This window comes from Ranitomeya imitator, chromosome 2, assembly GCF_032444005.1.
Source record: "Ranitomeya imitator isolate aRanImi1 chromosome 2, aRanImi1.pri, whole genome shotgun sequence".
Taxonomy (NCBI): Eukaryota; Metazoa; Chordata; class Amphibia; order Anura; family Dendrobatidae; genus Ranitomeya; species Ranitomeya imitator.
In genome coordinates this window covers 601,179,161-601,201,609 of record NC_091283.1, presented here as the reverse complement: position 1 = coordinate 601,201,609, position 22,449 = coordinate 601,179,161, and the positions used below count along the sequence as shown (strand labels likewise).

General features: G+C 41.3%; 1 protein-coding gene across 2 annotated transcripts in view; it reads right to left on the bottom strand.

The window, feature by feature from the left end:
* EPN3 (epsin 3) overlaps positions 1-22,449 on the bottom strand; it is a 94,081-nt gene that overhangs the window by 28,087 nt on the left and 43,545 nt on the right. For both annotated transcript variants that reach the window (XM_069752403.1, XM_069752402.1), the window contains 3 exons: positions 14,793-15,411; positions 12,870-12,982; positions 1,284-1,361 (listed from right to left, as the gene is read on the bottom strand). In XM_069752403.1, coding sequence (XP_069608504.1) covers positions 1,284-1,361; positions 12,870-12,982; positions 14,793-15,303 — 702 coding nt within the window. In that variant the 5' untranslated portion in view covers positions 15,304-15,411. The remainder of the gene's footprint in view (positions 1-1,283; positions 1,362-12,869; positions 12,983-14,792; positions 15,412-22,449) is intronic.

Here is a 22,449-nt window from a genome sequence, read left to right as displayed (position 1 = left end):
AACTTTATATAGAATCATAGAATGTTAGAGTTAGAAAAGACCTCCAGGGTCATCGTGTCCAATCCCCTGCACAATGCAGGATTCACTAAACCATCTCAGACAGATGTCTGTCCAGCCTCTGGTTGAAGACTTCCATTGAAGGAAAACTCACCACCTCACATGTCAGCCTATTCCACTCATTCTCACCCTCACTGTCAAAAAGTTTTTCTAATATTTAATCTGTCTTCTCCCTTTCAGTTTCATTCCGTTGCTTCTCGTGTTTCCATGTGCAAATGAGAATAGATATGACCCCCTCTTTCCATTTAATATACACTTCTTTTTTTCCTTTTTAACAAGTGATCAGGTTCTGAGTTCATCCATCCTGGTCTCTTTAAATGCTTACAATTCTTCCTTCTTTTTGGGATTGTTACTGATTGTACAGTGAGAATTTCATTTAGCAAAATCTCCCATCCTTTTTGGACATTTCTGTCCTTTAGAACATCCAGCTATTGGACCTTTCCTACCCTCTGTCTGAGTCCATTAAAATCTGCCTTTCTCAAGTCCAACTTTAAAGTCTGAGTTCTCGCTGGTCTTCCTCCTTTTGTTATCCTCAATTCAAGGATAACATGATCACTGTCTTCTAAATTCCCAGCCACCTTTACTTCCTCCACCATTTCCTCAACAGTGGCAGTGCACACCCAGAGTATTCAGGTAGTTGGTATTCTGCCACCAGTTAGAGTTGCATCAGCCCTTCTACAACTCTGCAACATCAGCATCTGAGCACTGCTATAACTCGCCTACATTGTTGTTCCAGCACCGTTACATCAGCAATCCAGAGCTTCTACAGCTCTACTAATCAAGTTGTTATGTTCTAGCTCTAATATATCTTTTAATTCACTGCATCCCGACTTAATTGTCCTGCTGCACCAGTGCCACCTATCCATGTTGCTGTAGAAGTACTCATCCAGTCTAGCGGCTTTGAAGATCCACCTCCACAAAGGTGACTTAACAAATACATGATAATAAAAGGTGGATATTGTAAAAAAAGACGAATTTGAGGAGCTTTGTGGCAGTCACCTCCTGCTCTATGTGGCCATAATTTGGCCCAATTACATCTAATCTTCTTACTAGCAATACTATACATTCTATACATTGTAATTCTGTCTAGATAAATTAAAAGAGTTCCTATGATCTGTCCGGTTAGAAACATCTCAAGGATAATATTCCTGTGTGACTGGAGCCTATGGTATGTGCAAATGCTTGTTATGACCAGAGGCAACTTACAAGCTGTATAAATTAAATACCTTTTCATATTCCTCTTTACTTTGATTCAGTGCCACTTGCAGCTGTATTTCTTCTTCTTCTGGGGCTGAAGGGACTTTCTTTATTCAAAAGGGAAACATGAAGTAAATATATTATAACATTTAATAAGAACAGGTGTACAACAGTATAGCAAAAAAGGGCTAAAATGACACAAATGTTTGGCATGTGGTCATAAAGGTTGATTATCAGCATGCCCCATACTGTCCTTCATGGCTCCACGTCTTTGTATGGAGTACTAGTTTGGCTTTGTGGCCCGTTGACTGCCACCAACCTTTATTCAACGTTGGGTAGCCTCATCACTTCACAGAGTTTGTTTTGTATCTCAGATAGCAGTGATGTTACAGATTTGGGCTACAGGGGACTGTGGTGTAGAATAGGCTTTTCTTGCTTTTGTCCATATGAGTAAGAACAAAATTATTTCAAAACTTAACAATTTGTTAAAAATTTGTTGTGAATACTTTTCTGCCCAATGATGACAGAAGTATTCTAGGAGTGATACCTTTATTGGCTAACCAGAAAATAATATGTTTGCAAGCTTTCAGAGCACAGAGGCTCCTTCTTCAGGCAAGATTACAAAATTTGTTAAAATATTTCATAGATAGTATGATAAGGTAAATATTTTCATTTCTATTAATTATTTAACCCCTTTCCCACTCAGCTTATTTTCATTCTTGTGCTTTTTCTTTTTCTGGACCTTTTTTCAAAAGCCTTAGCTTTCTTTATTTTTCAATTTACTTAGCGACTCTGCTTTGAGTTTTGTTTTTACGTAGTTTATTGTGTGGTAAAAATGACCTGGTATCATGATTTAACATGTCAGTATGAATACAAAGATACAAAAATGTTCCCTTTTTATCTTATTATTGAGAAAAATTGGGAAATTTGCAAAAAAAAGTTGATTTTTCTTTTTCATTTTCCAAGATCTTTTTTATTGTTATGTGGATGGGGGTGTTTAAGGGTCTGTTTTTTGTATAGAAAGTTGACCTTTTTATACTATTTTGGAACAGATACGATTTGTTGATTGATTACCTTTATTGCAGCATTTCAGTGACCAAAAAATATTTTTTTTTAAGCTTTTTTTTTTCATTTAACTTTTCTTTTCGTCTCCATAAGGAGGACTTGAACTTGCGATCATGTGATCACTTATGCCTTATATTGCAATACAATTGTATTACAGTATTTGGTAGAAATTCCAGTCTCCTTTGATGGCTCAGCCACATGCTGGCTTTCAACAGAGTGGTGTAATGGCAGTAAAACCCAAGCTACCATATGAACCCATTGGCACCACACGATCATGTGATGTGGGGAGATCGTTGCGTGGAATGGCATGCCTCCCTACTCCAAGATGGACAGCAGCATTTAAGTGGTTAACAGCTATGTGTGGAACTCGGTTAAATGTCAGGAAGGGTTTAATAAGTTGTGCAAATAATAATTGATTAATAAAATTTTATAAAAATTGTCATTTGGAAAAAATTCTCATTTATCAAAATTGGGTTTTAAATGCTTGGGCAACTATAGGATGACTTCATAGGGTGGTGACTGAATTGAGCAATTGTAGGATTTACGTTAAATAATACGCTGTACAAACTATATTGTGACTACATGGCTATAATTATAATAACATAATTATATTCATTATATTACATTTACCTGTTAAGCATTAAAGGATATTCACATATTGAGTAGGTACAATCCAAGCATTTAAATATTACAGATGTGTTCAGATAATGGTAAATATATTCTGCTTGAGATGAAATAAATATGGATTTTAGCAATTGCACATACTTGTAGCATTCCTCAGTAGTGCACTGAATTATCCACAACAGCACAACCTTCTTGTGAGGCTTTGGGTCATTTTTACGGGCATATGTTATGCCCATTTCCCAAAAAGAGATTTCAGGTTCAGTATACGGCGATAAAATCCAAAAATCTATGTCAATCCTTTTGGATTTTATAGTGAACGCAATTACAGGGTTGAGTAGAATATTGAACTGTCATTGCCTAAGAAGTAGAAAGTATATGTTGCCTCTCTGTCTATGGTCAAAACATAATTAGTACCAATCTTGATGACATGGACTTCGGTGGGCAACAACTTGTTCATCTCTCAAGACTCACTATTGCTTCGTGCGTCAAAGGTGTTTTCACACACTTTTTAGGAATGACGCAGTGTCATCATGACTCATGATATGAGCCAATATCAGCAACATTGAGCACAGGCACAGTGTGCAGAGGAAACAGAGGATAGATCACCACCCTTGTTGGCTTAACATGATGTCCCCAGCCTGTGGCTGTCAAACAAACCAGCTTAAAGTTGATCAGTCAATAGGTCAAAAGTTGTTACATTTTGCTCTTACTTTATTCCCACTCCTCCTCTAAGTATTTTCATTTTTTTCTTTTCTAAAATTTAATATATACACTGTGTGCAGAATTATTAGACAAGTTGTATTTTGATCACATGATACTTTTTATACATGTTGTCCTACACCAAGCTGTCCGGCTTGAGAGCCAACTACCAATTAAGTAAATCAGGTGATGTGCATCTCTGTAATGAGGAGGGGTGTTGTCTAATGACATTAACACCCTATATAAGGTGTGCTTAATTATTAGGCAACTTCCTTTCCTTTGGCAAAATGGGTCAGAAGAGAGAATTGATGGGCTCTGAAAAGTCCAAAATTGTGAGATGTCTTGCAGAGGGATGCAGCAGTCTTGAAATTGCCAAACGTTTGAAACGTGCTCACCGAACAATCAAGCGTTTCATGGCAAATAGCCAACAGGGTCGCAAGAAGCGTGTTGGGCAAAAAAGGCACAAAATAACTGCCCATGAATTGAGGAAAATCAAGCGTGAAGCTGCCAAGATGCCATTTGCCACCAGTTTTGCCATATTTCAGAGCTGCAACATTACTGGAGTAACAAAAAGCACAAGGTGTGCGATACTCAGGGACATGGCCAAGGTAAGGAAGGCTGAAAAACGACCACCTTTGAACAAGAAACATAAGATAAAACGTCAAGACTGGGCCAAGAAATATCTTAAGACTGACTTTTCAAAGGTTTTATGGACTGATGAAATGAGAGTCACTCTTGATGGGTCAGAAGCTGGATCAGTAAAGGGCAGAGAGCTCCACTCCGACTCAAACGCCAGCAAGGTAGAGGTGGGGTACTGGTATGGGCTGGCATCATCAAAGATGAACTTGTGGTACCTTTTCGGGTTGAGGATGGAGTGAAGCTCAACTCCCAGACCTACTGCCAGATTCTGAAAGACAACTTCTTCAAGCAGTGGTACAGGAAGAAGTCGGTATCGTTCAAGAAAAACATGATTTTCATGTAGGACAATGCTCCATCACATACCTCCAACTACTCCACAGCGTGGCTGGCCAAAAAAGGTCTCAAAGAAGAAAAAATAATGACATGGCCCCCTTGTTCACCTGATCTGAACCCCATAGAGAACCTGTGTGTTGTGAATTCTGTGGCTGAATTCACTCCTGTGGTCACAAGTGGTACTGCAGCTTCTGAGCTTCCTCCCTCAGGTGTTCTGGTGAGCTCGTTGGCTGCTTTATTATTTAACTCCGCCTGATTCTGTCTTCCTTGCTCCTTGTCAATGTTCCAGTGTTGCATCTGAGCTTCTGGATCTTTCCTGTGGCCTGCTGCTCTGCTTAGATAAGTGCTTCTTTGCTTTTGTTGCTGCTTTTTCTGTCCAGCTTGTCAATTCGTTTTGCTGGAGGCTCTGAGACGCAAAGGGTGTACCGCCGTGCCGTTAGTTCGGCACGGTGGGTCTTTTTGCCCCCTTTGCGTGGTTTTTTGCTTTAGGGTTTTTTGTAGACTGCAAAGTTCTCTTTGCTATCCTCGCTCTATGTAGAGTGTCGGGCCTCGCTTTGCTGAGTCTATTTCATCCCTACATTTGTCTTTTCATCTTGCTAACAGTCGTTATATGTGGGGGGCTGCCTTTTCCTTTGGGGTATTTCTCTGAGGCAAGTCAGGCTTGTTTTTCTATCTTCGGGCTAGTCAGCTCCTCGGGCTGTGCCGAGTTGCATGGGTAGTGTCGGGCGCAATCCGCGGCTGCCTTTAGTTGTGTTTAGGATAGGTTCAGGTATTGCGGTCTACAGAGATTCCACGTCTCAGAGCTCGTTCTGTTGTTTTTGGGTTGTTGTCAGATCACTGTATGTGCTCTGATTGCTGGCACACTGTGTCACTGGATTGCCTACATAACAGTACAAGGAGCCAACCTAATGATTCTCAATAGAGGGAAAAAAGAAGTTCTGACATCATTTTTTTTTCTCAGCTCTGTGTTCAGTCTTTTTTTTCCCCTAGACATTTGGGTGTTTCAGGACACAGGTGTGGACATGGATATTCAGGGTCTGTGCTCTTCAATGGATGATCTCGTTACAAATGTACAAAGGATTCAAGATACTATTCATCAGAAATCTATGTTAGAACCAAGAATTCCTATTCCTGATTTGTTTTTTGGTGATAGAACTAAGTTTCTTAATTTCAAAAATAATTGTAAGCTATTTCTGGCCTTGAAACCTCATTCTTCTGGTAATCCTATTCAACAGGTTTTGATTATTATTTCTTTTTTGCGCGGCGACCCTCAGGACTGGGCATTTTCTCTTGCGCCAGGAGACCCTGCATTGAGTAATGTCAATGCGTTTTTCCTGGCGCTCGGATTACTTTACGATGAGCCTAATTCAGTGGATCAGGCTGAGAAAAATTTGCTGGCTTTGTGCCAGGGTCAGGATGATATAGAAGTATATTGTCAGAAATTTAGGAAGTGGTCAGTACTCACTCTGTGGAATGAATCTGCGCTGGCAGCTTTGTTCAGAAAGGGTCTCTCTGAGGCTCTTAAGGATGTCATGGTGGGTTTTCCTATGCCTGCTGGTTTGAATGAGTCTATGTCTTTGGCCATTCAGATCGGTCGACGCTTGCGCGAGCGTAAATCTGTGCACCATTTGGCGGTATTGTCTAAGATTAAACCTGAGCCTATGCAGTACGATAGGCCTATGACCAGAGTTGAACGGCAAGAACACAGACGTCTGAATGGTCTGTGTTTCTACTGTGGTGATTCCACTCATGCTATTTCTGATTGTCCTAAGCGCACTAAGCGGTTCGATAGGTCTGCCGTCATTGGTACTGTACAATCCAAATTCCTTCTGTCCATTACCTTGATATGCTCTTTGTCATCGTATTCTGTCATGGCGTTTGTGGATTCAGGCGCTGCCCTGAATCTGATGGATTTGGATTATGCTAAACGTTGTGGGTTTTTCTTGGAGCCTTTGCGGTGTCCTATTCCGTTGAGAGGAATTGATGCTACACCTTTGGCCAAGAATAAACCTCAGTACTGGACCCAGCTGACCATGTGCATGGCTCCTGCACATCAGGAAGTTATTCGCTTTCTGGTGCTACATAATCTGCATGATGTGGTCGTGTTGGGGTTGCCATGGCTGCAAACCCATAATCCAGTATTTGATTGGAACTCTATGTCGGTATCCAGCTGGGGTTGTCAGGGGGTACATGGTGATGTTCCATTTTTGTCTATTTCGTCATCCACTCCTTCTGAGGTCCCAGAGTTCTTGTCTGATTATCAGGATGTATTTGAAGAGCCCAAGTCCGATGCCCTACCTCCGCATAGGGATTGTGATTGTGCTATCAATTTGATTCCTGGTAGTAAATTCCCTAAAGGTCGATTATTTAATTTATCCGTGCCTGAACACGCCGCTATGCGCAGTTATGTGAAGGAATCCCTGGAGAAGGGACATATTCGCCCATCATCATCACCACTGGGAGCAGGGTTCTTTTTTGTAGCCAAGAAGGATGGTTCGCTGAGACCGTGTATTGATTACCGCCTTCTTAATAAGATCACTGTTAAATTTCAGTATCCCTTGCCATTGTTATCTGACTTGTTTGCTCGGATTAAGGGGGCTAGTTGGTTCACTAAGATAGATCTTCGTGGTGCGTATAATCTGGTGAGAATCAGGCAAGGAGATGAATGGAAAACTGCATTTAATACGCCCGAGGGTCATTTTGAGTATCTAGTGATGCCGTTCGGACTTGCCAATGCTCCATCTGTGTTTCAGTCTTTTATGCATGACATCTTCCGTGAGTATCTGGATAAATTCCTGATTGTTTACTTGGATGACATTTTGATCTTCTCAGATGATTGGGACTCTCATGTGAAGCAGGTCAGAATGGTTTTCCAGGTCCTGCGTGCTAATTCTTTGTTTGTGAAGGGATCAAAGTGTCTCTTCGGTGTGCAGAAAGTATCATTTTTGGGGTTCATCTTTTCCCCTTCTACTATCGAGATGGATCCGGTTAAGGTCCAAGCCATCCAGGATTGGACTCAGCCGACATCTCTGAAAAGTCTGCAAAAATTCCTGGGCTTTGCTAATTTTTATCGTCGCTTCATCTGTAATTTTTCTAGCATTGCCAAACCATTGACCGATTTGACCAAGAAGGGTGCTGATTTGGTTAATTGGTCTTCTGCTGCTGTGGAAGCTTTTCAGGAGTTGAAGCATCGTTTTTGTTCTGCCCCTGTGTTGTGTCAACCAGATGTTTCTCTTCCATTCCAGGTCGAGGTTGATGCTTCTGAGATTGGAGCAGGGGCGGTTTTGTCACAGAGAGGTTCTGGTTGCTCAGTGTTGAAACCATGTGCTTTCTTTTCCAGGAAGTTTTCGGCTGCTGAGCGTAATTATGATGTGGGCAACCGAGAGTTGCTGGCCATGAAGTGGGCATTCGAGGAATGGCGTCATTGGCTTGAAGGAGCTAAGCATCGCGTGGTGGTATTGACTGATCATAAGAACCTTACTTATCTCGAGTCTGCCAAGCGCTTGAATCCTAGACAGGCCCGTTGGTCGTTATTTTTTGCCCGCTTCGATTTTGTGATTTCGTACCTTCCGGGCTCTAAAAATGTGAAGGCGGATGCTCTGTCTAGGAGTTTTGTGCCCGACTCTCCGGGTTCATCTGAGCCAGCGAGTATCCTCAAGGAAGGAGTCATTGTGTCTGCCATCTCCCCTGATTTGCGGCGAGTGTTGCAAAAATTTCAGGCGAATAAACCTGATCGTTGTCCGGCGGAGAAACTGTTCGTCCCTGATAGGTGGACTAGTAAAGTTATCTCTGAACTTCATTGTTCGGTGTTGGCTGGTCATCCTGGAATCTTTGGTACCAGAGAGTTAGTGGCTAGATCCTTCTGGTGGCCATCTCTGTCACGGGATGTATGTACTTTTGTGCAGTCCTGTGGGATTTGTGCTAGGGCTAAGCCCTGCTGTTCACGTGCCAGTGGGTTGCTTTTGCCCTTGCCGATCCCAAAGAGGCCTTGGACACATATTTCGATGGATTTCATTTCTGACCTTCCCGTTTCTCAAAAGATGTCAGTCATTTGGGTGGTCTGTGATCGTTTTTCTAAAATGGTCCATCTGGTGCCCTTGGTTAAATTGCCTTCCTCCTCTGATTTGGTGCCTTTGTTCTTCCAGCATGTGGTTCGTTTGCATGGCATTCCTGAGAATATTGTTTCTGACAGAGGTTCCCAGTTTGTTTCAAGATTTTGGCGAGCCTTTTGTGGTAGGATGGGCATTGACCTATCTTTTTCCTCGGCTTTCCATCCTCAGACTAATGGCCAGACCGAATAAACCAATCAGACCTTGGAAACATATCTGAGATGTTTTGTTTCTGCAGACCAGGATGATTGGGTGTCCTTTTTGCCGTTAGCTGAGTTCGCCCTTAACCCCTTACCGGCATCGGACGTACTATACCGTCCGATGCCGGCTCCCCTGCTTTGATGCAGGGCTCCGCGGTGAGCCCGCACCAAAGCCGGGACATGTCAGCTGTTTTGAACAGCTGACATGTGCCCGTAATAGGCGCGGGCAGAATCGCGATCTGCCCGCACCTATTAACTAGTTAAATGCCGCTGTCAAACGCAGACAGCGGCATTTAACTACCGCTTCCGGCCGGGCGGCCGGAAATGACGTCATCGCCGACCCCCGTCACATGATCGGGGGTCGGCGATGCTTGTGAATGGTAACCATAGAGGTCCTTGAGACCTATATGGTTACTGATTGCCCGTCGCTGTGAGCGCCACCCTGTGGTCGGCGCTCACAGCACACGTGCAATTCTGCTACATAGCAGCGATCAGCAGATCGCTGCTATGTAGCAGAGCCGATCGGGTTGTGCCTGCTTCTAGCCTCTCATGGAGGCTATTGAAGCATGGCAAAAGTTAAAAAAAAAAGTTTAAAAAAATGTGAAAAAAATAAAAAAAACATAAAAGTTTAAAATCACCCCCCTTTCGCCCCAATCAAAATAAATCAATAAAAAAAAAATCAAATCTACGCATATTTGGTATCGCCGCGCTCAGAATCGCCCGATCTATCAAATAAAAAAAAGTATTAACCTGATCGCTAAACAGCGTAGCGTGAAAAAAACTCGAAACGCCAGAATTACGTTTTTTTGGTCGCCGCGACATTGCATTAAAATGCAATAACGGGCGATCAAAAGAACGTATCTGCACCGAAATGCTATCATTAAAAACATCATCTCGGCACGCAAAAAATAAGCCCTCAACTGACCCCAGAGCACGAAAAATGGAGACGCTACGAGTATCGGAAAATGGCGCAATTTTTTTTTTTTTTTTTTTTTTAGCAAAGTTTGGAATTTTTTTTCACCACTTAGATAAAAAATAACCTAGTCATGTTAGGTGTCTATGAACTCGTACTGACCTGGAGAATCATAATGGCAGGTCAGTTTTAGCATTTAGTGAACCTAGCAAAAAAGCCAAACAAAAAACCAATTTGGGATTGCACTTTTTTTGCAATTTCACCGCACTTGGAATTTTTTTCCCGTTTTCTAGTACACGACATGCTAAAACCAATGATGTCGTTCAAATGTACAACTCGTCCCGCAAAAAATAAGCCCTCACATGGCCAAATTGACGGAAAAATAAAAAAGTTATGGCTCTGGGAAGGAGGGGAGTGAAAAACGAACACGGAAAAATGAAAAATCCCCCGGTCATGAAGGGGTTAATAATCGGGCCAGCTCGGCTACCTTGGTCTCTCCATTTTTCTGCAATTCTGGGTTCCATCCTCGTTTCTCTTCAGGACAGGTTGAGTCTTCGGACTGTCCTGGTGTGGATTCTGTGGTGGACAGGTTGCAGCAGATCTGGACTCAGGTAGTGGACAATTTGACCTTGTCCCAGGAGAAGGCTCAACTTTTCGCTAATCGCAGACGCCGTGTGGGTCCCCAACTTCGTGTTGGGGATCTGGTTTGGTTATCTTCTCGTCATATTCCTATGAAGGTTTCCTCTCCTAAATTTAAACCTCGTTTTATTGGTCCGTATAGGATTTCTGAGATTCTCAATCCTGTGTCTTTTCGTCTGACCCTCCCAGACTCCTTTTCCATACATAATGTATTCCATAGGTCGTTGTTGCGGAGATACGTGGCACCTATGGTTCCATCTGTTGAGCCTCCTGCCCCGGTTTTGGTGGAGGGGGAATTGGAGTATATTGTGGAGAAAATTTTGGATTCTCGTGTTTCTAGACGGAAACTCCAGTATCTGGTTAAATGGAAGGGTTATGCTCAGGAAGATAATTCCTGGGTTTTTGCCTCTGATGTCCATGCTCCAGATCTTGTTCGTGCCTTTCATGTGGCTCATCCTGGTCGGCCTGGGGGCTCTGGTGAGGGTTCGGTGACCCCTCCTCAAGGGGGGGGTACTGTTGTGAATTCTGTGGCTGAATTCACTCCTGTGGTCACAAGTGGTACTGCAGCTTCTGAGCTTCCTCCCTCAGGTGTTCTGGTGAGCTCGTTGGCTGCTTTGTTATTTAACTCCGCCTGATTCTGTCTTCCTTGCTCCTTGTCAATGTTCCAGTGTTGGATCTGAGCTTCTGGATCTTTCCTGTGGCCTGCTGCTCTGCTTAGATAAGTGCTTCTTTGCTTTTGTTGCTGCTTTTTCTGTCCAGCTTGTCAATTCGTTTTGCTGGAGGCTCTGAGACGCAAAGGGTGTACCGCCGTGCCGTTAGTTCGGCACAGTGGGTCTTTTTGCCCCCTTTGCGTGGTTTTTTGCTTTAGGGTTTTTTGTAGACTGCAAAGTTCTCTTTGCTATCCTCGCTCTATCTAGAGTGTCGGGCCTCGCTTTGTTGAGTCTATTTCATCCCTACGTTTGTCTTTTCATCTTGCTAACAGTCGTTATATGTGGGGGGCTGCCTTTTCCTTTGGGGTATTTCTCTGAGGCAAGTCAGGCTTGTTTTTCTATCTTCGGGCTAGTCAGCTCCTTGGGCTGTGCCGAGTTGCATGGGTAGTGTCGGGCGCAATCCGCGGCTGCCTTTAGTTGTGTTTAGGATAGGTTCAGGTATTACGGTCTACAGAGATTCCACGTCTCAGAGCTCGTTCTGTTGTTTTTGGGTTGTTGTCAGATCACTGTATGTGCTCTGATTGCTGGCACACTGTGTCACTGGATTGCCTACATAACACCTGTGGTCCCTCATAAAATGTGAGATCTACAGGGAGGGAAAACAGTCCACCTCTCAGAACAGTGTCTGGGAGGCTGTGGCGGCTGCTGCACGCAATGTTGATCGTAAACAGATCAAGCAACTGACAGAATATATGGATGGAAGGCTGTTGAGTGTCATCATAAAGAAAGGTGGCTATATTGGTCACTAATTTTGGGGGGTTTTGTTTTTGCATGTCAGAAATGTTTATTTCTAAATTTTGTGCAGTTATATTGGTTTACCTGGTGAAAATAAACAAGTGAGATGGGAATATATTTGGTTTTTATTAAGTTGCCTAATAATTCTGCACAGTAATAGTTACCTGCACAAACAGATATTCTCCTAAGATAGCCAAATATAAAAAAAAAAAACACTCCAACTTCCAAAAATATTAAGCTTTGATATTTATGTCTTTTGGGTTGATTGAGAATAGTTGTTGATCAATAATAAAAAATAATCCTCTAAAATAAAACTTGCTTAATAATTCTGCACACAGTGCACATCCACCTTCCTTTTTATTTAGTGCAAATATTTATGCTCTTTACCAAGGGGGAGGTACTATCAAGAGTCTCTGGGAACATGTTTTTAGGCTGCTCTGCACTATTACCCTGTAAGCCTCACTCCCTTGGTTAAGACCATAAAAATTAGCACTAAATTAAAAGCCCATAACTTTGGAACTGTATGGAGGTTTTAGAAATAAGCAAAATGTACTCAGTGGAGCAATAGGAATAAAATGGTCACTTTTCACCTGGTGATAGGCTCCCATAAATTATTAGGGAGAATCGCTCCATACCTATGACTTCCTAATGACACTTCAATACAGTGATCAAAGTTAATTTTTCTCCCTTATGCCTAATCTCCCAGAGGAAATAAGATCATTGTGAAGCTGTAACTGCCCAAAATAACATTTTGGTGGTCATTTGGTGGCCTGAATCAGAGGTTGCCTGAGCATCAGGGCTCAAGTGGTGGGGGATTTAATGAGTAAGGAATTTTTTTCATTATTTCATAACATTTGTGAAGTCAACTCTTAACAATGTAATAGCAATTTCTAATAACAATGCACAATAATAATATTAGATATTTGAAGAGCGGAGGCTTATGTTGTACCTTTTCGGCTTCTTCTTTACTCATAGCTAAAGCAAGCTGCAACTGAAGTTCTTCCTCCCCAGTACTCTGAGGTCTTGCATGTTCTATTTCTGGAGAAAGGGCTGAAACAGAAGCTAAAAAAGAGAGAAAAACATAATCATCGCATATCTTAATTCGACTCATGCAACCCAGTCTATCGGCAACTTCCGTTCTCTGTGGCCACTAGACAATAGCCATGAGAACTGCCTCTTACCTGACAGAATCTGCATCTTTTCTTTTGATTAGCTGGCATGGCATTACGATATCATTGCTGCATGACATATGTGTCATATTGTGCCAGACCAGCTAATCCAAAGAAGAGTCGGTCTATCGACAACATCAGTACTCTGTGGCCACTGTACAGCAGCCATGAGAACCGCCTTGTCAGGGAAGAGTTGGGAGGCCCAAATACACAGTAGACTGTTGGCCAATCCTGCCAATATTGGCGGGTTCAGCCAATGATAAACTAAAGTGTATAGGGTCTTAAGCCTATAATCTCTACCCGAGAGAAGAACAAACCCCAATACAGGATTTTGTTATATATAAATAATGTCATTATTCATAAATTCATGTAATTTATGCCTATTTTCTTCCAAGTGCATTTTATGGACTATACACACGTCAATGTCTTTGGCCCCATTTTCTGGGTAGAATGAATAATTGAACAGCTATAATATGGAAACGGTAGAAGGGTCATACAAAATGTATAATTTCTCTTATGTAAAATGGTATTTTTCTCAAAAATAAAACTCATTAACTCTTTATCTATTGGACCAAGACAAATTTACCCTATAAGAATAGTCTGAGAGCTAAAAGTAAGCAAGAAATTTCATCATATTTTTTACAAAGTTTTATACATTTACACATTGGCCCTTTGATCAGATGAAAATACTTGGCTAACATGGTTGACTCAACATGACATCCTCTGCCCATATGCCCTATTAGGGCTGGATATAGAGAAGTGTCTACCACTCAGGGCGTCTATCTATGTGTCAGAACAAAGAGGCATTCTGCAAGAGCCTAACATGTAATGTTACATTTTCCCTAATAGTTGATTGCTGGAATGGTAAATAAATCAGATTAGGGATGCCAAAATGAAAACACCAAGACAAACCCATACAAACTAATTTTAAAGTGGATCAGTCCACTCACCCAACATGTCAGTTGTTGGTAAGTATTTGTACTTTCATAAAATTTTTGAAGAGTCTTTCTTAGATCTTGGAGTTCTGTAGTTCCTTTGTTATTTCTCCCAGAAATCTGTAAATACATTGACAACTGGGAGTTGCTATTCTCCTTGTCAAGGGGACACACCCTGTTGACGAGAAACACAGTAACACCTAGTTGTAATTCAATTTTCAGGGGACAATAACAGGGAAGACCTATACAAGGATTGTTATTTTATGGGGTATACAAATATTTATGAAAATTGACATGTGTTCAGGAATTTTTGATGGCAGTAATAGCAAAGCCTTCATCACTATTTGCAACAAAAAAATGCTAGGACCTCGACTCTGAACCCAATTATGAGTCAATGGGATTAGAATTTGCTACGATCCATGTAAAAAATCAGATACATCACAGCTATCATGGCTTTGATATGAACTGAACCAATAATACTAACACTGGTCTCACATGTGTGTGAAACACGGACCATGGTTGGTTCTCAAAATTGGTCCAACGACTGGTTCTCCTGACCTGAGAAAACTGCCCCAAAGGGCAAATATAAGGACCTATAAGATAATAGGATATATGACATAGGACTTATAACATACTATAAGACATAGGACCCATAATAACACAAAAAGTTCAGATCAGTATACAATGCAAACCATTCATGGATCCCATTTCACCCGCCTAATGTGAACAGAATCTCAAAAAAGGATTACAATTCTTTTTACATATTACCTTCATTGTATCTGAGCCTATGGCTGCTGTCAATGGCTGCAGTTACTTGGGACAGTCTTCTTCTGGTTGTTTGAGCTTGTGCCCTCTCTTGCTTTATTCGCTCCTCATCTTTCAGCAGAGATACTATCTGTTTGGCCTTCTCTCGCACATTAATGCCATGGTCTTTTCCATCACGATCCAAGAATTGAAAATCCTTCAGAGTCTGCACAGCAATGATATTCTCATTACATTCTTGCACCACCTTGCTAGATCCATTTTTGATTAAATAGTCCAAAAGGGTGAGACCTTTATAAACATGACGCCAGTTTTTTCCACTGTCATTCAGTCTCCTCCAGACCATCATCATGACTCCAGGGAACTCTGGACTATAAGTCATTTGAGCAATTTCATTCATAAGGGTAGTGGACGGACCCCATGGGTCATTTGAAGTCGCCTCTCGAACCTTAACTTCAGCATCAGAATAATTGTGGACGATGTTCTTTACTTGACGACGTAAAGATGAAGTAGCCATGATGAGTTGTTCGGTTTCTTATCTAGAATTCCTTATTGTCTGCTCAACCAATTTGGATAAAGAAGAAGTCAGAGTTTGTATTTGCTTTTTGTTGAAACGTTCTGATATCTGTAAAATAAATGACGATGTGAGAAACATTTTTTTTTTACCTTAAAGGAAGCTGTTACACTGTAAATGCAGTGAGGACGAGAATCAAAGTGATATATTGTTATGTTGGAAAAGATCATATCAAGCTCCATTTCAATAACATATGTCGGGTCACTTTCTCAAAGAAATGGACTTTTGGAGAGTTTCCTTTTAAAAATTGAAAGTATCAGGTAATGTGTGCACATTACACTGAAGCAGTTAAAAGAAGTAACAAAAGACTGAATATGTGCACAGCAATGTTGTTTTTAAATTGCTGTGCATCATGTTCTTTTTTTTTGTGGTGATTTATAATCTTTTGTTCGGAGGGTTCCAGGTGGAATCCGCCTGAAAAAGACATTGTGTGCACATATCTTTAGGCTGGTTTCACACGTCATTTATTTTTTCGTACGTGTGCCATCCATTATTTTTATGGATAGATCACAGACATTACAACTAATGAATATTAATGTACCCATAGAAAAAGTAAAGATTTTTTGTGAACTGTTCATATTGTATTGTTTAATTGCAAGCTGAGATTTTTTTTTCCATAGGGAGAAAAACAGATGCAACAAGGAATGTAAAAATTGACAAACCAACCGAAAAAACTGTTTTTCACATAAGTGAAAAAAAAAACACTATTGCATGCAACTGGCCTTTGAGGGAGCCTGTCCTGTTGAATATGGTATCTGTACTTAAGGCTGGATTTTACAGAGCAGGAGGCGCTGATCAGATTGCTATTCATTTTTGTGGGAAACGTTTACTTGTATTTTACTCATTGAAATCTCTGGTGTTTCTTTGCATGAGATGTAGAACAATGACAGCATCAATTAGATCTCAGTAGTGACCAATTTAAAGAACTAGTACATCTTTAATTTTAGAAAAGACTGTAATCATCTACTATATAATTGTCTAAGGGTCACTTCCATCTGTCCTTCTGTCTGTCTGTCTTTCTGTCACAGATATTCATTGGTCACGGTCTCTGTCTGTCATGGAATCCAAGTCGCTGATTGGTCGCGGCAAAACAGCCACGACCAATCAGCGACGGGCACAGTCCGGAAGAAAATGGCCGCTCCTTTCTCCCCGCAGTCACTGCCCGACGCCCACCATCTAGTACATACATATATGCATACATATCTACCACATATTGTCTATCTGTATCAGCTTGGTGCTTTCTGTTTTTATTGTTACACTGTGGTTACCACAATGGAAGCTTCAGTAGGGGCACAGTCATTCTATTCTGTCTCCATTCTACATTTTCGGAGTTTATTTCTCCTGATATCCTTCATCAACTAAACTAAATTCACATCTACATTTTCATACAATCATTTTCTATAAGGTCACAAAAGAGCATTATAGTCAGGTAAATCTTTAATAAAGCATGTATTACCTAAAACCTGGATTCCATTAAATTCTGTATTACCTTTACAATATCTCTATCTATGACAAGTTTTAGCCTGTAATGTGAATCATTGTTCGACAGTGGTATCAGAATACACAGATTGCTATACATTATATACGGTAATTACACATTTAATTCTGCAATGAAGGATATAGTCACCATATAAAAAAGAGGCTTCTCGAAGATAAAAACAAAAAAAGTATTGCATTTAACTGCTTGATTTTCGCTAACATATTCTTTCCCTATAATGGTCTGCACATTTTTTTAAATTGAGTTTACCACTTTAAGTTTACAGTGGATTCTTAATAAATTTAGGTTTGGGTATCACACATTTTATTGCAAAAATATTTATTTAGAAGATCTACGTATGGGGTCTTAGCAATGAAAATCTTTGTTGGGAAATGTGACATCTATTGATGCCCTTCCTTCCAGGAATCATCTTCTGACCCCATGACAACCCCTTTCTGCCTGGCCTATTAGTGCACACGGACATCAAAGAAGGGAGTCCGCCCTAGTGACTGTCCAGCTACTACCACTCTGGTGGTCCTACATCCATTTACTGTTAGATACAATAAATTATGTTTTCCAGGGACCTTTTTTGTTCATAATGGACTGAAATCAGGTACGGACTGGGACTGAAATTCAGCCCTGGCATTTGAAATCACACGGGCCCATGGTGTCCCCGCCCCCGAGCACCAGATGGAATATATTACTAATATTACCCTGGATGGTGGAAAGCAACATTTACTACAAGACCAATATTTCTAATGATACCTGTGGCCTGCAAGTGTAAGTGACACCTGTAAGTGACAGAGTAAGCAACTTTGTGCTCCGTCACAACTCTTAACAGTATGGGTGTCTTGAGAACACGGATTCTGTTAACAATGTAGCAGACAAGGCGGTCCACAACAAGACAGGCCCTTCTGGCATTTGCCAAAATTGCCAGATGGCCAGTCCGGCTCTGACTGAAATGCACTAACTCGGTACTAGAGGATCACTGACTTTAAATATTATTGTTTTATTGACCAGTTTACAGCCTTTGACGCATCCATACACCCAGAATATGTCATGGCAATTTTTCGTGCACAGGAGCGGTGATGGCGCAACACTCACAGCTAACACCCGGAACTCACTGCCAGGAGAGATGACCACTGCTCACTCATGTGTCCTAACAGGACATGACTTAAAACGCTGAGTAACATGCTGTCTTGCATGCAATGATTAAGGATTTGTATCTGAAACGCATCTGCCTATACTCTCCCTGTAATTGGGACATTCCTCTTTTTTATATTTTTATGCTTACTTAATAAACTGAATTTTCATGAAGATACGGCAGCTGGAGTTTCATATCCTTCACCATAAATAAATAGTTTTATGAGAAAAAATAAAAAAAATCACATATTTTGTATCACCATATCTGGAACGACCCACCTTATAGCAATGCCTCTCTAGTTAACCCCTTCAGCGAACACCGTAATCATCATAGCGACGAAAAAAACAAGCCAACATACAGCTCCATCAGCGGAAAAATAAAAAAAGGCGATAATTGCTCTAATGTAAGTGTCTGGGTTTTGATTGTATTTAATCGGTGGGTTACAAAGGATGTAGAATATGGAGCTGATGAAATCACATCTCCTGTTGCAGCCTGGCTCCACAATACACTGCAAGGTATTTTCCATTTTGGATAAAAAAAAGAAACTATTCGTGAATTCTGAGTTAATACTGGGGTTGTAAAGTTGTAAAGAGTGTCTGTTGTTCTAGAGGACCTGTTCGGCATTACACAGAAAACCCATTGATTGGAAAGTGGACCCTGTAATCCTTTATTTCCTCAGTGGTGACTCTGCATGGAAATTGAATGCTTGCTGCCAAGTTTCCCCCAGATTACAACTGATGTCCAATGTTTTATTATTACCAAGTAATACTAGTTTGCAGTCACAGTGGAGACCAATGTGTCATTAAACTTTATGAACACCATCCAGTCTGGAGCTGTGTTAAATATTAAATTGGAAACTTTGCCTTATGGAATCTTGTATTGTTGAAGGGAAGTTAACAGTTCTAGTCTATAAATGAGTCTGGTGTGGTCTCATTTTCTAATATACAACCCGTGTAGTTTTGCAATGGATACAATCTACGAAGGGTAGACTGAGTAATATAAATCTCTCACATTAGAGCACTTGCTGGATGACATGATCAATAGGAAATGTCATATTTGCATTCTCAGAAAATCACTGTTCCAAAGCATCTTCTTTGTGCTCGTATTCTGTGATTCCTCCTGGAAATCTGTGAAACAATTTTGATGGCTGAATATTTCCTTTCTCAAAGGAGAATGCTACTACACAAGATTAAATTGTCAGCACTAATTGGGCAGTGTCAGTGCTTATAGTAACACCATGTCCCTTTAAAGGGAATCTGTCACCTCATTTTTCGCATATAAGCCGCGGCCACCACCTTTAAGGGCTTATCTACAGAATTCTGTAATGCTGTAGATAAGCCCCCCGATGTATCCTGAAAGATAAGAAAAACAAGTTATATTATTCTCACCTGGGGGGGCGGTCTGGTGCGGTCCGGTCCGATGGGTGTCGCAGGTCCGGCGCCTCCCATCTTCATGCAGTGACGTCCTCTTCCTTGCTTCTGTCACGGCTCCTGTGCAGGTGTAATTCTCTGCCCTGTTGAGGGCAGCGCAAAGTAATGCAGTGCACAGGCGCTGGGCTTCTCAGACCCGGAACCTGCGTACTGCAGTACTTTGCTCAACAGGGCAGATAAAATACATCTGTGGAGGAGCCACGACAGGAAGCAAGGAAGATGACGTCATCGCATGAAGATGGGAAGGCGCCTGACCCAGACCGTGACGCCCATCGGACCGCACCGAACCGCCCCCCCCAGGTGAGTATAATATAACTTGTTTTTCGTATCTTTCAGGTTACATCAGGGGATTATGTACAGCATTGCAGAATGCTGTAGATAAGCCCTTAAAGTCGGTAGACACAGCTTATATGCGAAAAATTATGTGACAGATTCCCTTTAACAATGGAAAAAGCCATATTCTTAAATAGTTTTACAGGAACAACGACACAGTGCTGATTTCTGACATTATAAGTTTTTATAAAATAAATAAATAAATACTGTGATTGTTCTTTCCATTAGACTATTATTTTCACTAAATGTCCAGTTATGTATGTTAGACTGGGAAACTTAAAGGGAATCTGTTATATTATACTCACGACACGGTGCCGCTGCGGTCCAGTCCGATGGGCGTCACGCGACGTGTCCGGCGCCTCCCATCTTCTTATGATGATGTCCTCTTCTTGTCTTCACGCTGCAGCTCTGGCGCAGGTGTACTTTGTCTGCCCTGTTGAGAGCAGAGCAAAGTACTGCAGTGCGCAGGCGCCGGGAAAGGTCAGAGAGGCCCGACGCCTGCGCACTGCAGTACTTTGCTCTGTCCTCAACAGGGCAGACAAAGTATGCCTGCGCCGGAGCCGCGTCAGGAAGACAAGAAGAGGACATCATCGTATGAAGATAGGAGGCACCGGACCCAGACTGCGACGCCCATCAGACCAGAAAAGAACCGGGACCGCCCCTGGGTGAGTATAATATAACCTGTTTTTCTTACCTTTCAGGTTACATCTGGGGCTTATCTACAGCATTACAGAATGCTGTAGATAAGCCCCTGATGCCGGTGGGCTTAGATCATATACGATTTTTGGGGTGACAGATTCCCTTTAACAAGAACTCCGGTTCTATTCTGTATTAGTACACAGCCTACAGTATGAGGTGCACCCTATACTGATCCTTAGCCTTAGCTTAAAGCAAATATGTTTGGAACATTTGCATTAACACCGTCCCACAGTATAACATAATGCTGCATCAGGCTTTTGATTGCCTTTGTGCACGATGACATACAGTAGTGTAGCGGAAGTGGCACTCACACATACTGCAATGACTGGGATCAGAGCTAATTCTGACCCCATTCTTTTAAAGGGAATCTGTCAGCAGGTTTTCACAATATTTTTACTTGGCCACTCCATTCATTCATTACTGAGAAATCAGCATTCAAATTGATATGCAAATGAAGCTGTAGATCTAAAGCTTCTGTCACTCCAGCTCTATTCCCCTCCTCCTACTTGAGTGACAGCTTCGATACTGTGTGACTTCAGGTAAAAGAGCAGACAGTCAAGCAGAAGGTGGTGGCACTGGGTGGGGAATAGAGCTGGAGTGACAGGTGCTTCAGATCTACTGTATATTTCTACAGCATCATTTTCTTCTCAATTCAAATGCTGATTTCTCAGCAATGGAAGAACAGACTGGCCATGTAAAGGTATTGTTTGACTTGTCTTAGAGTTACATCTGCATATAAATTGTTTTGGGTTGAAATCCTGCTGACAGATTCCCTTTAACCCCTTAGATGCTTCTGTCAATAGTGGTTGCTGCATTGAAGTACTATAATGAAGGTAGATGGCTCCATCTAATATCCCATTAACACCCTCATGACATGATCACTGGTGGTCATAAGGTTGCCATGGCAGGCAAGAATTTGACAAAGGCCCCCCATCTCCACATTTATTAGCCTATTCGGTCAGATAAACATTGATATTTTAAAGTGTATAATTGAAGTGATCAGAGGTTTACACCATGCAGTTTCATACTGGACCTAACCAATAAAAGAACAATACAAGAATAGTAAATTAAAAGAAATGTATATTTGGCATTGACGATTTCAGAATGACTTGTATAATAATATTATTTTACAGCAATGATTGTAAAAAAAAAATTGATCAAATGCTGATTTTTTTCCCTTTTTTCCCTCTTAAATAATTAATAAAATGTAATCTACAAGTTACGTGCACCCCAAAATGGAGTCTGTCTTCATATAGTTACATTAGCAAAAAAAATGAAACCGTGGGGGGTTCACGTAAAGTTGCAATGAGATAAAAAAAATGAAAATATCCCAACATCCTGAAGACCAGAATAATTGTTAGTAGAGTTAAAAATCTATTGAGCTACTATGTTGAATAACGTGCACTCATTTGTGACATCCCCCACCCCAACACATATTCATTCCCTGGAAAGTAAATCTAGGATCTATATACGGTACTTGTTTTCTTTGATTCACTCACAGAATTTTGGCCATTTTTGACATTTTTAACAGTGTGGCAAGTCAAAAATGACAAATTACTGAATTGTCCACTTTTTGAGAACCCGTTATTATTGCGTCCAAGGAGATGGAAATTTTTTTTTTTTTTTTTAAACTACTGTCATTTTTTAGACTGGCACTGGTCCTCCATACTCAGCGCTACATCCCCAGCCACTTTCTTAGCATCAACATTTGGTATGGCCGGGCATCATGTAAGCGTTGCAGCCCATCTGTGGGCAGCATTCACATTTTGTTCACGTGGAGGAAAATAATTGCTTGCCTGATGAATAGCTGCAGTGCTGCATGCCCCTAAACCTGTGATGAATGCAGCGCTGAGTATACTGAGGAACGCCGCCCAAGAGGTGAGTACATTTTTTTCGCTCACCTACTGGGCACCATAAATAATAGGTTAACCAGTAAAGGACAACCTATCATTTATGGGGCCCAGGAGGTGTTTTTATGGGGCTCTGGGTATGGTGTTTTTTTTCTG